Source organism: Rutilus rutilus (assembly GCF_951802725.1).
Source record: "Rutilus rutilus genome assembly, chromosome: 8".
Classification (NCBI taxonomy): domain Eukaryota; kingdom Metazoa; phylum Chordata; class Actinopteri; order Cypriniformes; family Leuciscidae; genus Rutilus; species Rutilus rutilus.
In genome coordinates, this window is record NC_140222.1 from 15,588,785 (window position 1) to 15,607,345 (window position 18,561).

At 36.2% G+C, this 18,561-nt stretch overlaps 2 protein-coding genes across 3 annotated transcripts in view; both read right to left on the minus strand.

The window, feature by feature from the left end:
• The window catches only part of LOC311295207 (pregnancy-specific glycoprotein 22-like), a 135,187-nt gene that overhangs the window by 36,780 nt on the left and 79,846 nt on the right, over positions 1 to 18,561 (minus strand). The window lies entirely within an intron of this gene.
• On the minus strand, positions 9,476 to 14,238 carry LOC311295222 (uncharacterized protein). Its single transcript, XM_084416485.1, has 5 exons — positions 14,056 to 14,238; positions 12,115 to 12,444; positions 11,404 to 11,778; positions 11,191 to 11,300; positions 9,476 to 10,900 (listed from the first exon to the last, which is right to left on the minus strand). Exons 1-5 carry the CDS (start codon positions 14,111 to 14,113, stop codon positions 10,886 to 10,888), a joined length of 888 nt encoding a protein of 295 aa, XP_084272611.1. The 5' UTR covers positions 14,114 to 14,238; the 3' UTR covers positions 9,476 to 10,885.

The window sequence follows — 18,561 nt, forward strand, 5'->3', positions numbered from 1 at the left end:
ACAGAGTTCGATAGTAAGTTATATAAAACAGTATAAATTGCTAATACACACACACAAAAACAATAGTGTCCTAGAAACGCTGTCCTGAAACTGCAGGAATACCCTACTCAACCGGGTTAGCAATGCAGTGTGAATCAATATGATTCAGACATCTCAGGAATCATAGAGCATAAGACACTCAAATATAAAATGTCAGAGTGCCTTTGATTTACAAGGGTTTATTATTGGGTCATTATCTGCTGTAGAGATCTTATTATAGGGCCCTCTATTGGACAAAGGTAGAGTTGTTATTCTTCCTAAAGTGAGGTCTTATTTTGACCCAAGATGGCGCTCTATGCAGCGGTATGAACAATTTGTTTAATGAAATGGCAATAGATCCAGGTTTGTGTGGTTAAATGGGTTTTATTTTTATGTTTGTCCCGGATAATGTCAAATATAAGATGTGGAAATACATTTTCTTCTATAAAGACCTACACTGTAATATAAATGTTTTTATTTAAAACAAAAGTGGAAATGGCATTTGTACATCATACTAAACACCATTAAATAAATATTTGTAAATGTTTGATGCAATCTGCTGGACATGAGGATGCTGATACTCACACAGATCAAGTGCAGTCGATGAGACTTGAACAGAGCCGAATAAAGCTGAAATCTGCTTCGCTTCTGTCTAATTTCAACCCCTGAATCAGTGAGTCACAAACTGTGCATGTTTGATAATTTAACCGTCTAAAAGGTCATGTGGTTTACATGAAGTGGATGTTTGATGTCATTTCCTCTAACTGCTCTGAACAGTTGCTGCTGTTCTTGTGCATTGTGAAGTCATTCAGATGGTGAAGGTTTCTAAGGTTCATTCCACTCATAACACTCAATTTATTTTACTCTACAAAGTAATGTTCAGCTAAGTAAAGATTGGTCACATTTATTCTCTTTTTTCTGTGCTTACTTTTGCTCTTCATATCACAACTTTTGATTACGCTTATAAGTTCTGTGATGTCTGAAATTTAATTTAGTGGTTCAGAAATATCACTGCATCCAGAAACTCAGCTAAAATACTCTATTTTTTAGCTTAACGTGCCATGGAAATGAGGCCCTTCACACACAAACTTTTTGATACGTGTTTGCTCACACACAAGATGTTTGTCCACCTAACAGATCAAACCGTTTCTGAAGAGACCCGACCACAGCAGGTTTCAGTCTGACTCATGCTGAACTACAGTCTGTAATGTGTGATGCAGAAACTTTTAACCTTGCACTTTGTTTTTTTCCATTCACAACAATGGAATAAACTGAATAGGCCTATATATACAACCATTTTTAAATCACTAAAGTTATTAAGTTATATTTTTATTGAACACAATATGTTTCTATTTTGACATATTTAATACAGTCAGACAACTATAGCTTTAAAAAAGTAAATGTTAAATGTTTATATATCGTGCTAGGTAGTTACTTATTTACAATTAATAACATGACAACAATTGTAGTTAGTAGCAAAATCCATTACACTACACATAAGATAATTTAGTCTAACTTGATTACTTTTAATAACTTTTGACCTAACTCATTTATCCAATTTTTTTAACAAGATAATCTTGAACTATATAAATAAAAAAATACAAAGAGAAAGAAAATCTATGCCATTCTTTATTAGTTTGTGAGTACAATTAAAAGCTATTAGGTTATTCAATAATACAAATGTAAAATTACAATAAACAATTTGAAAACAAAAGCAATCAAAAGAAAAGACTCATTAAAATATATTTTTTATTTGTTTACCTGCTTGTCATGTGACCATTAATTGACATCAGAGAACCGTGAATGTTATTTTACAATTTATTGTTATTATTATTATTAATATTATTGACATAATTGTATTATTGACCTAACTTATTAACTTACAGTTCAAGTATATTAGGTCAAAGAGGTTCAGCTGACAAAAGTTGGGGATCCCTGCATTGCATGTCATTATGAAATTACATGAATTGTGTTTGAAAGACAAAAGCTTTCCAAAGACAGAAATACTTGATTAAATGACACACTGATTGATAATTCAAATAATAATTAATGTGTTTGTCAGGTGATTAGATATTAGATATGTGTTGCACTGCTGAGAAGACTTGTTAAAAGTGAAATTATTTCCGTGAATCCAGTGATCAAATCCTTCGGGTCTCAGTTTTCAGTGATAGTCACATGAATATTGGCTGGTCTGTGTGTGCAATTCCACAAACCTGGAAGACCTTCTGAATATAAGCAGTATAGGCTTTTATAGAATGGAAAATTGAAAAGATAAATATATATATATTTTAGAGGGATTCAGTGAGTTATGAATAATTTACTGCCATTGTGAGAATGACATGTAATTATATAATCACTTTTTTTATTATTATTATGGGTTACTACCCATATATATATATATATTTATTCATAACACGTTCAGAGCATGTGAACTGAGAGCGTCAAACTCTGTCGGGGGAGGACTCACACACCAGACAACAGGGTGGGAGATTTCAGCAGACTGAATCATTAAAAAAAATGCTTCACAAGTTTGTTTTGTTGTGTTTGTGCTGCTGGAGTCTGATGGGTAAGTTATAAAATATTTTTTTACGGTGTAATTTTCTTTCTATTTCCGAGCAACAAAGTATTCTGCAGCTCATATTACATTATTTCCGGCTCTCATAGATGAATCAAAATAATTTGATTTACTTACTTTGAATACCGGTCTCTGTTTTCATTGGAATTTTAAATAGAAATTTCCATGCCTTCTTTTGTGACTGGAAATTTATCTTGCCCAAAAATACAAAACCTTCATTGAACTCAGTTTAATTCACATTTATTTATATTGCATTTTTCGTCATACATATAGTTTCAAAGCAGCTTTACAGAAAAATGTGTGATAATACACACTATAGAAAATTTGGCAGCGGTGCATGTTGGACATCCAACATGTGGAGAGAGAAAAGCAAATAATTAGCGTAGCTGCTGTTTATAACATTAAGAAAGGATAATCATGTGTATTTGATCTGATATAACTGCATAGGGTTATGAATGCTTGGCTAAAGAGATGCGTCTTTAATCTAGATTTAAACTGGGAGAGTGAGTCTGAGTCCCAAACATTATCAGGAAGGCTTTTCCAGAGTTTAGGAGCCAAATGAGAAAACACTCTCCCTCCTTTAGTGGATTTAAAGATATTCTTGGTACTATCAGAAGCCCAGAGTTTTGTGATCTTAAAGAGCGTGATGGATTGTAAGGCGATAGAAGATCAGACACAGGAGCTAAACTGTTTAGGGCCTTATAGGTCATAGGTCAGATCATATTTTCTTGAGCTTTTGGACAAATTGTATCTTTTTTATTTTATTGAGGATGCAGGACAACCAGCTAGTAACGCATTACAGTAATCTAGTCTAGAGGTCATGAATGCATGAACTAACTTCTCTTCATCAGAAACAGATTGCATGTTCCGGAGCTTAGACATTATTCTGAGGTGGAAGAAGGCTGTGTTTGTAGCATATGATAATTTTCAAAAGACAAGTTGCTGTCTAATATAACACCCTCAGGTCTTTAACTGTAGAGGATAGAGTTATAGGACATCCTTCCAAATGCAAATTGTATTCTAGTAGGTTCTGTGTACATGTTTTTGGTCGAATAAATAATTCCTTAGTCTTATCTGAATTTAATTAAGAAAAGTACAGGTCATCCAATATTTTATATCTTTAACACACTCTGTCAGATATTTAATCTGGACGTGATGAAATATATAACTGAGAATCATCTGTTTAATAGTGGAAACTATTCAATGTTTTCTTTATTACCAAGAGGCATCATGTATTTTGAAAATAGCAGAGGGCCTAACACAGATCCTTGTGGCACTCCATAATTCACTGATGAATACTTGGATTGTTCTCCATTTAAATAAACAAAATAGTAACAGTCTAATAGATACGAACTAAACCCCCTGAATGCCTGTACCTGAATAGTGTAATTGTGTAATAGTTCTAAGAGTATTTATGATCTATAGTCTCGGCCCTGGCTGCTTTTAAAGCCTTTTTATAACGGGAAGTACTGTCTTTCCACGCGATTCTAAAGAGATCTAGATGAGTTTGTTTCCATTTGCGCTCTAGATTATGAGTTTTTCCTCTTGATAGCGTGAGTAATACTGTTGTACCATGGTGCAGTACTTTTCTCTCTGACCTTTTTTAATCGGATGGGTGCAACAGTTTCTAATGTACTAGAGAAAATGGTGCAAATGCTTGTCATTTCCTCTTGTTCATTTGTGTGTTTGGGGACACTGAGAAGCTGAGACAGATCAGGTAGGCTATTAGTGAATCTGTCTAGTGTTTGGGAGAATTGTTCTTGTTGATAACTGCGCAATATGGCAAATTTCAGCAGTACGCACATTACAAGGTAGTGAACAGTGACATCATCACTTTGCGGTTGAATATCTATATCGGTAGGATTGGTTCCTTGCAATATAATTGAATCTAATGATTAAAATGATGAGTGGGTCCAGTGACGTTTTGTTTTACCACATGAGTTTAGTAAGTCTGTAAACGCATCTCTAACACGTTATTTGTATTATCTACGACGTGAATGTTAAAATCTCAGACAATCAGCTTTATCAACGTTTAACCACTTTCAAATCCCAGGCATTTTTTGATTAGATAAGTTTAAAATATATTAAAGATCAAATTTTTGGTTTATATCTGTTTTTTCATAAATCTCACCTTTCACTTTGCTTTTGTGTCTTTGCTGCTGTTCTGAATGTTCTTCAGTTCATATTTAAACAATTACATTTACATCTGATTTCAGGCTTTGTAAACCATCAGGAGCTTTAATCTGTTCCTGTTCATGTTCTCCAGGTGTGTTTTGGGCCGAAACAAATGAAATACATTCAGTGTCAGTGATGGAGGGACATTCTGTCATTCTACACAATAATGTTTCTGAAATGCCACAAAACCACGACATAGAGTTGAATTTTGGAGCCAACAACTCTTTGATAGCTAAAATCCTAAGAAAGAAACTATGCTGTATATTTAATGTTCTTGATGGGAGATTCAGAGACAGACTGAAGCTGGACAATAAGACTGGATCTCTGATCATCACAAACATCACAACTGAACATACTGGAGTTTATCAACTACTGATAAATGGAGCAAAACAATCATCAATAAGATTCAATGTTTCTGTCTATGGTGAGTAGAGATCATTTGTCCAATTGTTCACATATACAAAAACACACTATCATCACACTAAACACTCAACACACTGAACCAATAAGTTGATTGGATTTATCCATATTTTTGTTTATTCTCTCATCTTTCTCAGCTCGTCTGCCTGTTCCTGTCATCAGCAGTAACTCTTCTAAATGTTCTTCATCTTCATTATCTTCATCATCATCAAATTGTTCACTGGTGTGTTCAGTGTTGAATGTGTGTGATGTGACTCTCTCCTGGTACAAAGGAATCAGTGTATTGTCCAGCATCAGTGTGTGTGATCTCAGCATCAGTCTCTCTCTACCTCTGGAGGTGGAATATCAGGATAAAAACACCTACAGCTGTGTGCTGAACAATCCCATCAGCAACCAGACCACACATCTGGACATCAACACACTCTGTCACACATGTGCAGGTACATCTGTGGTTTATTTACTGACCTGATCTCTGTTTTTTGTTGTAGATCAGACTGGCCCATTCACTTCTAGCATTATCATTACAGAACCAGACCCACACTCTCCTTCACATCAAGACTCGCCTCTAAAAGTGCTGATCTCTGCTGGATCTCTGTTGATTGTTGCTGTAGTCGTTGGGATCTTCTGGATCTGCAGGAAATGTAAAAACTTATCAAGTATGGCATTAATTAATTTTATGTCATTTAATAATTGCATTGCAAAATGCTTACATTTGAGCCTTATTAATAGAATATGCAGTGAAAAAACAGATTGATTTGTGATTGAGTTTTGTTGTTTTATTATTCTTTAAACAGTTCAGACTCGTGATGAAGAAATAACGTATGCAGAGACAATGTTCTACAACGGAAATCGACACAAACCGGTAAGATGTAAAGCAAGGTTACTAAACAGTGTTGCGCAGGGTGTAAAATCTGTAATGATTCATGTAGTCCTAACACAAAATTATTGTTACCTTCAGTTGACTATTTAAGTCTATTATATAGTCTATTATATGAACATTGTGTTTGTTTTGAGCAGTGAACAGTGTTTATTTTAGCAGAAACTCACTAAATTAAACCATCTAACAGGAAACTAATGTCTTCAGGAAATGAAAGTCACAATGATGCACATATTTCTGCTCATTTGCAGAAATAAACCCTAAAGGGTTCATAGCAGTGCCATAAAAGCACACGTTAAGGGTACATTTTACTACTCCAATGTATTTTAAGCACCCTAACAGTGTAATATTCCAACCCGATCTCACGGGAAAACGTACAAATTTTACAAAGTGGCTAATTCGTACGAATTCATACGACCTTACTCGTACGAATTAGTAAGATTTTTGCAAAATCGTACATATTTTACGAATTGGCCAATTCGTATGAATTCATACAAATTACCTACCCCTGACCCCGCCCCTAAACCTACCCATCATGTGGGTTTAGACAAATCGTACAAATTCGTACGAGTGAGGTCGTACGAATTCGTACGAATTAGCCATCTTTTTTAGCCTGGGAAAACCCAGACTACTTCCGGCGAATTTTAATTCTCTCTCCAGGATAGTCTGGAGAAGAGCCCATTCAAACTCATTTCTGTGCCGCCGAAATCGCGGCACCAATCAGAAACGTTTGGGGAGGGATTTACATGATGACGACAGCGCAGCGACGCTGAAGGAGATTTCATTACAAAGATGGATGCCGCCGTGGAACATCACTCGTTCGAATCATAGACAGTATATAAACGAATCAGTTATCGCGTCTGTTTTGAGCGATTTAAACTTACCGTTTTCGTTAAAGGGATAGAGGGCGCGCGCGCATCCTGCTGTGTGGCGTGTACGCAGACTGCGCGCGCCCTCAGATCACTTGGACATGGCTGTGAATAAAAGCTAAAAACGATATAAATACTGTTCGTTTTCTCACACAAACCGCGCGTTTCGTGTCTTAGGCCATCAATGTGTACTTACGATGGGGAATTAATTTGGACGACGGGGAATTGTTTTAATTTGGACTCTGTGCATGCTCTTTGAGACCGTGACCATAGACCTGCATTATATGACTGACAGACAAAAAAAAAAAGACACCTACATCTTGGATGCCCTTGAGGTAAGCTAAAACATACCAAAATTGTATTTCAAAGTGAACTATTCCTTTAAAACCGGAGCAAAGAACAACACTCGGAGCATACGTCATCTCCTTCATCGATCTGATTGGTTTTATGACTATCCAATTGCGCCCAGAAGAATTTGAGCTACGTCGGTTGGTGACGCCCCTTTGGAAATGATTTGTCTACATAGCTTCCCCAGACCCTATACTCAGTTTCAACTGAGAAGGGTCTGGTTTTAACCAGGCTACATCTTTTTATCATTCGTACGAATTCGTACGAATTGGTCGTGAGATAGCGTTGCATATTCCTCAATATTTGAATAATTTTGCGTGTCAAATTCTCAATTTGCGTGTCAAAGTCTATTGTTCTTGTTCTAAGACTTTTATTTTGAGTTTGATTAATCTCCTAAAAACGTCAAATGAATTTGCCAGGCAATACAAAATTATATAAAACATTTGACACATTGAAGTATTATGTTTGATTCTGGGTATAGTTGAGCCTACAATCATTTACTCACACGCATGTCATTCCAAACCAACAAGACTATCGTTCATCTTCGGGTTCATTTTCAAGAAAAAACGTTTAAATGCCATAACAAACCTCACTGGTTCTTGTGCATCAAGCATGCAGATTTGAGCTTCTGTTTATTTGATGAGCTCTATGTATGTGCATTGATCAATGTTTGTATTTGCATAAAGTTAAAATAAAATATGTTTGTCATATACAAGAGTTAACTTTAAATTTAAACTGCTTGCTTCAAAAGTATTACTTTTAAATGAACGTAACTAATGAGAGAATATTAACAAGTGGGGTCTGAAAACTAGAGACCATGTATATCTGCAAACCAAAAATGTAAAATATTCATCAGAACAAGTCAAAGTGAACTTCGTTCTGTACACTTCAAAGTGAACTTCATTTTGTGAAATGTGGTTTGACCTAGACAAACAGTGTCTGCATGAGAGTGTGTGTGGCTGGATGTTTGTGAGTTTGTGTTTAAAGGTGTAAGTTTTATGTCTGTGTGACTAGCATGTGGCTGAAGGTGTTTTTTCCATTTCTGCACATAAGATGTTAGCAGTTTTACTTCAGCTTTACTAAGATATAGCCTACTAATTAAAGATTCTCCCATTCAAACAGTGACAGAACTGAAATCTTGCAGTGTAAATATAATATAAATACCGCATTGGTGCCATCAGCAAACTTGTCTACAAAAGTCACAATTCACAGCATAGGGGCAAAAGTCACAATTTATGCAACTGGTCCCAGAACTCTAATATCATTGATATTTGGGTGTATATGACATCACACAGGGAGGTGTGGGAGTATATCTATGTTCCCAGGGTTAACCCTATGTTAACCTAACCCTAACCCTGGGAACATAGGACACGTTGTCCTATGTTTATAAATATGGGGAGCATAGGAATGACCCAGGAGCGGATGATACATATTCACTTTTAAACAAATAAAGTAAATAAAATGAGTCAGTTTATAACACTACACTTATTAAACAGACTGAGCCTGTGCAGTTGACAATCACACAGAATGTGTTTTTCGTACAAATTGTCTTTGTATCACGTCTTCCGCTCCAACGTGCCGAAAGAAACACACACAGAAATGAAACTATAACAGCATTTGACCACTATGAACCATATTCAAAAAGACAAATCATCAGTGTTTTCAACATCACAGCTCATATTAGGGTTATTAATAATGTTCAATACTGGCTGTTTTAGTACAGCATCAAACATTTGTTATAAATTGCCTAATATTTAATTTATACATACATTTATACGCGATTTCACAGTGAGGGTTTTGATTAAGCCCGGATTATGCCCGGATACATTTAAATAGCTTTTATAAACATAAAAAAAAATAAAAAAAACATTACTACTGTTCATCTTGAGACAAAACAATGGTACTGATTTAAGTTAGATAACGCATTTTAATCTGGGACTGCTTGTCTGTAAAACCGGCCTAAAGTGTATGTACTAAAAGCAGTGCATTATACACCACTGGAATGTCCTCTAGTGTCAAAACCAGGAATTGACAGTTTTAAGAACAAAAAAAGTTAAAGTTGAACATTTAAATCCATCAGAGTAAAAATCACATTCTAGAATGTACAGAGACACACAACGATCACTCTAATAACTCAGTGTAACTTTCAGTTATTTCCGAATACAAACTTTAAAAAAAAAAACATGACAAATTCAGATTTCAGCTGTTAGTCAAACAGATGTTTTTAATGGCATTTATCACACAGACATACAAATACATTCCTTTAGAAAATGAAATGGACAAAAATATTCTGCTAATATAATTAATCTGACTCCATTAAAGTTGTTGTTATTTTTTAACCTCTTATTCTTTAAAGGTAAAGGTCTTTCTTAGAACCTTTGGCTTCCAATTGTAGGCCTACAATTCCGAGTAAATGTTATTTTATGGTGTTAGTAATAGGTATATTAGGCTACATTACTTGTTCGCAAATCACAGTGTGGATTTTATTATTCTAAAAAAATGAAGGCTATATACTGTTAAGATCTGGATGAATTTAAATATTAATATATTAAGCTTCACAGATACAAACAAGACACAATATATATCCTTCTAGCCCTTGCTTGTGGAGTTTGTAAATAAACTGACTGCAAAAGCATCTTTCTCTTGGCTATATAGAAACATTTTTGTAAAAAAAAAAAAAAAAACGCCTATATTTTAAAACGCACATCTACTTCTCATTGTTACGCCTTTACAAAACATGTCAATGGTGAAATATCAACTATAAAATAATAAACTGACCATGTTAACCAGACAAACCTACAATACTCTCTGGTATTTCATGAAATAGAAAGTGTACGCTACATCACAGAGCGCCATGTTGTGACAGGAAAAATACTTCACAATATACAAAAATACTTCAATACATAAAGATTGTAAATTGCATAAAAAAAAAAAAAATACATTAAAAAGTGCAGTCCAGTAAAATATGCTCAAGTCATTGGAGTATGACAAGGAAGGCATGATGGTGGTTTCAAAAAAGAATAATTTGGTCTTGCTGCCAAAACACAATTAGCGTTTATATCAATATACAGTAGTTCGATGTTGCGAGTACATTTCAAACACAAAACTGGAGGGGACAGAGTAAGCTGCTGTGGGGAAAGTGCATAATACAATTTGTAATTAACATGACACAAAACTTTAAATTAATGGGTAAAAAAAAAAAACTATAATGCTACTGTAACTATAATGCAGAAAGCTTGTCTGGTGCTCTGTACATGTGTGTGCTAACAGATTCGGTGTGCTGATTAATGCGTTTGTGTTTTCTTCAGTGCATAACTTACAATTCAAAGGTGTATTTGTAATCTGTAAATGTAATAAATTCATCTTAATGTCTTAATTTTACTGTCAGGAGTGGACAAGCTTTCAGATTAATTTACTAAAATTGTTTACATACCCATAAAATTGCACATTGTTTGAAGGACAATATATGAAATAAATGTTAAATAAATATGAAAATAAAATCAAAATTGAAGAAAATAGAGATATATATTATATTGTATATCGCCATTCAGATTTTTTTGTCCATGTTGCCCAGCCCCTTAGTCTGATTAGGAGATGAGTCTTCTAGAGACCAGGCTCCTGTAAGAAAACACATTCACAGAAGGTAAAAGAAATGAACAGGATTGATGTTTCACAAACACAAAATATTTTCTGTTTTGTTCTATTGTAATTTAAATATTGCAGACTATTCAGAAAGACAAAAAATAAAACTGAAAACTGATTATAATTAATAAATTATAAGACAATATAAATTATATGTAATTATAATTGCTTCAAATTAAAATTTACTCATCCCACTGCTCTTTTACATATTCACTTTGCACAACAAATCACATATATTTGTTAAATCAGCTGTATGTAATACTTACACCCAGATACTTGTGGCGATAGTAAATCACAGCAGCCGTTACAGCTGCAGCCACGACCAGCAGAACACCAACAACTATTCCTGCTACAGCTCCTGAAGACACACCTGAAACTGGCAATGGTAAAGAAAAACAGAAATTTAAACTAGATTTAAAAATACTGCATTTTATAACTACATTTTAAAATTCCTCAAAGGAAAGTGCAATTATACTCACCAATAACAGACACACTGAAATCCTTGACACTGGTGATGCTGATGCTGCGACGGCGGCGGCGACGACGAAAGATGCTGAAGCTGCTGCTGATGCTGGTGATCTTCAGTTGATAAACTCCAGAGTCTGTGGTTCTGGTGTCTTTGATGGTCAGAGATCCAGTCTGATGATCCAGCTTCAGTCTGTCTCTGAATCTCTCTTTACACTGAACATCTGTACAGATCTTACTCTGATCTCCAGTGATTTCAGCGACGAGAGTGTCACTAAAATACCACATCACATTATTTGTGTTTTTTGTTACACCAGGATCTAAAGTGACAGATTCTCCCTCCTTCACTGACTTTCTCTTCATTTCATCTTGTTCAGCCGAAGACAGATCTGAAACACAAACCAACAGATGTTGGAGAATCTATTTGATGAGAAAACTCTACAACAATATAACTGAAATATTGATTATAATACAAAAAAAGACATGAAAAATGACATCATGTTTTCTCAACTTTCAGTCTAAAAAGCTAAATTTTACCAATAAATGTTGTGCTAATGTGCTTTTAAAAACATATTTCCTGGAGAACTAAAACCCAATAATTATTAAATAATAGATGCATAATAATGCAGGTAAAGAGAAAAAGCAACTCTGAATGTCACTGTTATGATTAACACGATGTGATTTAAACACATAACCTGCTTTTAAACATTCATTAAATGACTCACCACGAGCAGAAATATTGAAGATGTTTTCACTGGTATTGCCACTGTTGATAATCTCTAGAAAATAAACTCCAGAGTGTGTGTTTGTGATGTTTGTGATGGTCAGAGATCCAGTCTGATGATCCAGCTTCAGTCTGTCTATGAATCTCTCAGTGCCTTCATTACACTGAACATCTGTACAGATTTTACTGAGATCTCCAGTGATTTGAGCGATGCGAGTGTCATAAAAATACCATTTGATGTCTTCTTGTTGGTTTGTTTGAACACCAGTGTTTAGAGTGACTGAATCTCCCTCCATCGCTGACACTGACACTTTATCAACACTAGACACACCTGAAGAAGAAATTAACAGTTCATTATAAATTATAAACCAAACAAAATTACACAACACGAAAGGGCTGTGAAATTATTTTTTTTTTTTTTCATTGTGAGTAGAGAAATATATCTGGATTCATAATGTAACATCAAACAAACATCAGAAGAACATCAGTGATTTACACATTCATTCATCAGACAAACATGAGTTTCATGGAAGATCTTAATGAACATGATATTAACCCGTTTAATCCCACATTTTTTCTTGCAATTTGAGTACATGCATTTTACTCCTTAGACCTCCCTAACACACAAACGTTATGCCCTCTTTGATTTTATGTTGGTTAAGTTAGTGAAATATTAGGTTTTAAACTCGGTCACAAAAGTGACCGGTGGGAAAGGCCATAGTCAGAATTCATACAAATTCTTCAATTAGACCTATTTACACAACACTTTCCAAGACATCCATAACCTTGTTTTGTTATTTCATGAAGGTTTAGTGACGTGAAAAGGTTGAAAAGGAAGTTCCCTGGAGGAACTTCTGCTTGTTCGGCTAGACTCCTATGGGCTAGACCATGACTACACTTGGGCCCTGTCGTAGGCCAGTTTCAGGGAGATATGTGTGCACTCATTCAGTTCACTAAAGAGCCGTACGTTGTAGAAAGGGTTGTTTGTGGTCATGTGTGGGGCACACCAATTGGTTCTCATGAACATCTGCCTAATCCTCCAGATAGTTCACCTCTGCATCGACATTCAATAGTCTACCTGGCAAATGGGCCGTTTCACCCTGGTACTCCCTATCTGAGTCATCACTATCACAGTCACGTACGTCTAGAAGGTCCAACACATCTGATTGTTTCTGGGATACTGATAACTACACTTAAAAAAAATTATAAACGTAACACTTATGTTTCTGCCCCCGTTTATCAACTTTGCACAGCCATTGAAGAGGAGTGGACCAACATTCCACAGGCCACAATCAACAACCTGATCAATCTATGCGATGCTATGAAATGTGTTGCACTGCTTGAGGCAAATGGTGGTCACACCAGATACTGACTGGATACTTTTAGCTTATTTATAAAAGTGTCATACTCTTAGAGAAGTCCTACTTTTTAATTATTGGCTTTTTACAAATTTGTTGACACTTAAGTCAAAGCTTAAGACTATTCTTAAGAGCATTTCTTAGAAATTTTACACATACAGGTCCTTGTCCTTGGGTCCTAAACTGTTAACCCCTAGCAGTGGATTCATGCAACCAATTTTCATAGCTTCATAAAGACCATTTCCCATTATAAGAATTATAGATTAATATTATCCATTAAAACATTTGGTGCTATTAATCGCAAAATATTGCTTTTTTGTTGTTGTTGTTGTTAGTATTAAAACATAGGGGTGACTAGTTATAACAAAACGTTTGATGTTCATTTGCATTATTCAGTTGGCAGAAGTTACTTTTATTCAAAGCCACTAAAATTACATTCAATGTACATTGATCAGTTTATATAGTGATTTAAAAGATTTAAGTTTGTGAGAGAGCAATGCTCTTGGAGCAGCAGAGCGGAGTAGCGGTTTGTCATTCATTTTTATGGTTGACTTGAACAAAGATTGTAACATAAAATGTCTTACCATGTGCGAGTAAACACAACACTGAGCAAAAGCAATATTTTGCGTTCATGTTTTCCATGCATAGTTGTTCTCGCCAGTTAATCGGAAATGAATGAATGCATGCATGGGCAAACACGTGTCGTTATTGTTCTTCTGCTCTCGCTTCTGCTTTTTCTTCGCTTCAGCTTCAGCTTCTTCTTCTTTGGCGGTTGGCAAACCAGCTTGAGGTTCTTTTCCGCCACCTATTGGGATGGAGTGTGAAGCCTCGATAAACGAAAGGAATAATTAAATGAGAAGAAAAAAAAGAATGAAAAAAATAAAACTATATCCTTCTGATCAAATCTGTAACTCTTGAATATTTTAGAAGAATATCATAGACCCTTAAATGTTTCTGTGCATTCTGAAATATATCGTGATCTGTAATGACATTGATTTCCAAATCTCTTTGGAGTTTTTCAACAAGCTGATTTCTTCCTCTTTTATAGCTTTGCCTCTCAGTGTAAAATCACATGTTCTGTTTCTAATTCTACAGTAATTGCAGCAGTCTGTCTCACACTTTCCTACAATATGCAGTGAATAATAAAGGTTAGTGTGTCCTATACAGAGCCATAACAGTATCTTCTCTTCCAAACATCCTTCTTTCAATCCCCACTTTAGGTTGAATGCTGAATAGGTGTCTCCCTTTCGACTCTTTATTCATTCTTTATTCTTCCCATTTTTAACTCAAAATAATCAAAATCTTCATCCATATTGATATCTACTCCTTGTTTTTTCAGGTTTTTTCAGACATTATTTATTGCCTTCTTTTTAAAAACGTATCATCCAAGTTTCCAACGCTATGGATTTTAGCAAAGGTTGAAGCTAAGACTTCTGCTTATAGTTATTAATACCTTTCATTTGTCTAATCTTTCTCCATACCACATTCTCCAATACATCCTTATAGCTAGCTAGCTGCTTGCGACCAATCTGTAAAGGTATTTCTAGAAGGAATACATGCTCTTCTGGATCAGAACATGATTCTTTCTTATCAGGTTACACCATAAATGAATCTGACAAGTTCACCAAATCATTAAAGGTGCATTGCGCAACTTTTCATGTTAAAAATACCCGTTTTCTAACCCATACATGCTTAAACAATTGCCTGATGGGCTGAATGAGCCCTTCTCTGATCACTGAGATTGTCTCTATAATCCTGTAAAGTAAAATAAATAAGAGGGATTCGGGCCGGAATTTTAGACTGGGCGTGACGTCATGCGCGTTCACGGCACGCTCACATAGCTATGTCTGGCAGGTTTGTGTATTCGCCGGCATTCTCCGTAGAAGATGGATTGTAAGAGACCTGCTTGTAGTTCATTTCAAACACCAACGCAAACTCCACGTAAGATAAAAAAAAAGAAAACTTGTCTCTAGTGCAACCAAAAGGGCAAAATTGGACTCAGACAGGCGTCGGAATAAGACGAGAGTAAACATAGGGAAGGCTTTCAATAAATGGAGAGATCTCCGGTCTGCTCTAGGGCTCAAACGGGATGCTCAGTTGGCTTTTTTCAAAATATCTACTAAATAAATCTGCACTACATGTAGTTTAATGATTTGCTATTCGATTAAAACAGTTCAAATATCTTGAGTGTGATATAAAATGCTGATATATAAGTTAGATAATTAGACACAAATTTTGAGCAAATTACTGCTTAATTAGGATGTACTGCTATTGGTATATGCTACTTAGCTGATCAATAAAACAGGCTAAACCCCCGCAAATCTTCGGCGGATTAGCCTGTTTGGCTTTTATGGTAACGTCATAGTGCCATTTAATTGTTTATTAGCCTACCTTGAGACAATTGAGTGTACAGTACTTTTTTGACCGACTGTGCTTTGAGCTTTTACAAAGTAACAACTTATATTGTTCATGAACGTGTTTCCATAATAATACAATCATAAGTAGATACAGTAAACACATAACACAGTTCAACATGGAGATAGATGGAAATAAAAAAACGAAGTTTTCTACTAGGCCTACCCCCGTTTTTCCCTCACACATAAGTGTGTAATTTACTCAATTGCCTTTCCTGTCACATATTTAAAATGACTTGCAGATTTATAACTTTATTACCTCTGAAGACATTATGATTGTAAACAAAAGATTTGCGGCTGATGCTCCTTTGGTTATGAACAGCTCGTGCTCGTGCAAGCGTGCGTGTGCGTGTGGTCCGTGAGCGTGCACATCTCTGGCTGCAGTTTCACTTGCCAGAGGTGGCATAGTTCTGCAAAAACTCAGAATCTTGCTTAATGCACCTTTAAACTTACAAGTTTTGTGCTCGCTTTATCACACATGCAGGAAAATCAACCTTACATTTGTGAGGGATATCATAACTTCCTCTGGGATTTCTACCACAATAGGCTGGGAAAACACTTGACCACCAGCCAGGTCATTCCCTAAGATGAACTAAACTCAATTCGCCGGGAGTTGTGTGCACACAGCCACGTTCACGCACCCGGATACCAAGTCTGACTTCAGAAAAAGTCTGTGTAGAGGAACTTTTATACAATCGGCACTCACACCGTGAAGCAGTAGTAGTCTTGGGGCCAGCGTTAGCACATCGCTTACAATGAGTGATTGAGCTGCTACTGTGTCTCATAATATCCAGATGTGTGTATCATCGTCCTCCTCACTACTGGATGCTACACATCCACGTAATATGGTTTATAATAGGGGTGGCACGGTTCACAAAACCCACGGTTCGGTTCGTATCACGGTTTTAGGGTCACGGTTTTCGGTTCTGTACGGTTCATGTTGTTGTTTTTTCTTTTAATCTTTAACACTCCAAAAATTTACTTCAGCATATGATATATAGCTGAATTATCTAATTATTTATTTATTTATTTCATAAATGGGGTGTGTTTGCAAATCGCAGCTTCTCATTTCCCATTCTGAAGTAATATGAGTGAGCAGTCACCCTGAGGAAACTTTCAGTGGCCCTGGAGGTCCATCATCTGTAGAGCTACGTGGGCTGTGTTGGACCGTTATTTGTCAATTTATCCTCGTGTCTCGTCATCATAGGCGGGACATGTCCCCACCATTTTTTGCCAGGGTTGATATTATCTTGCAGCACGGGTGTACCAATACAAATAAATAAAACATTTCCAGTTAACTAGCAAAGTATTTGTTTCATTCGTTTGTTAAATAAGAAGCAATTTAGCGCTGAAATGTGTTTTTTTAATCAAGTGATCAAAGTGCTCGTTGCAGTTGCGATCAGTGGTGCTGATACAGTGTTCTCGTGGCTCGCGCACACACCGCAGCGGCCGCACATTCATCACTCGGACGCGCGCTTCAATCCATTGAGGAGACTCAAGGCTACTCGTTCCGATTAAATAATAAAACAAAATTCATACAAATCGGTTCCTGCTTGATATACAACCGCTGATAAACATAATCGGTTTTGATAAAGAAAAAAATATATACGAGCGCAGATTAGAACTCAGAACCTTTGATACGCTTGGCAAGTTCTGCCACTGGACCATTAGGCTACGTGGAACAGTCGATCTATGTAGCCTATTTATTCACATGAAAAAAACAACATATAGTGGAGTAGATCTCATTAAATGTCTAGGTAAACTCAGTGTACTATATAAATCGATTGCTGGACATTGTAATGTAATTCTACATATGTCTGATTTATGATTTAGCATTGTATTAGCACGGGCACGAGGCTACATTGCGCATGCGTCGAACCGTGCAAACCGCGCGACGCACACGCGCACCGAACCGAGACAAGCGAACCGAACGGTTCGGATGTTTTTTCATGTACCGTGCCACCCCTAGTTTATAACCAGACGAGGGAGAAATGGGTGAAACAGAATTCACAAAACCTACAGTTTTAGGCTTGCTTGACATATTTTTCTTTTTCCAGGCTTCGCAGTCAGCGATCAGATCCTGCATCTATACAGTAGAAACAAACCCGCCGCTCACTAGAGCGAATTTTTGTGGATCTGCCCCCTCCATACGCCCCACCCCGGCTAAATCTGGTATTAGCATCCCATCCTCTCTTCATCTGCATTTCAGAACCACGGACAGCAAACTTGTAATCAAACCTCCCACTGGAGAAAAAACTGTTTATAAACTCATCAGCAAGAACCACCAAGTTTTCATGAGCACAACCTTTGAAATCCTCCAATAAAATTAATTAGTAAATTTAATTTGGGCCTAATGGGTGGAGCTAGAATATCTAACCACACCCTAACCAGAGAGGAGGAGCTGGATGTCATTTGACTCTGCAGTGACTTTTCAGTTGTATGACACAGCTTTAACTGATAAATAGCATCATCTAGTGGGTTTCTGAGAAACAGCAGCTAAAGCAGCATCACAGCACTGCCAGCTCAACAGGAAACATCAGACAGATGGCAGCACCTCAAAAATAGAAATGATGTCTGTGAACTATAAAGACGATGCAACAACTTGCTAAATGCAACACATTTAACACCTAAATGCAACACATGTAGCCTTTTAAACAATGTGTTCTTGGCGTCTCA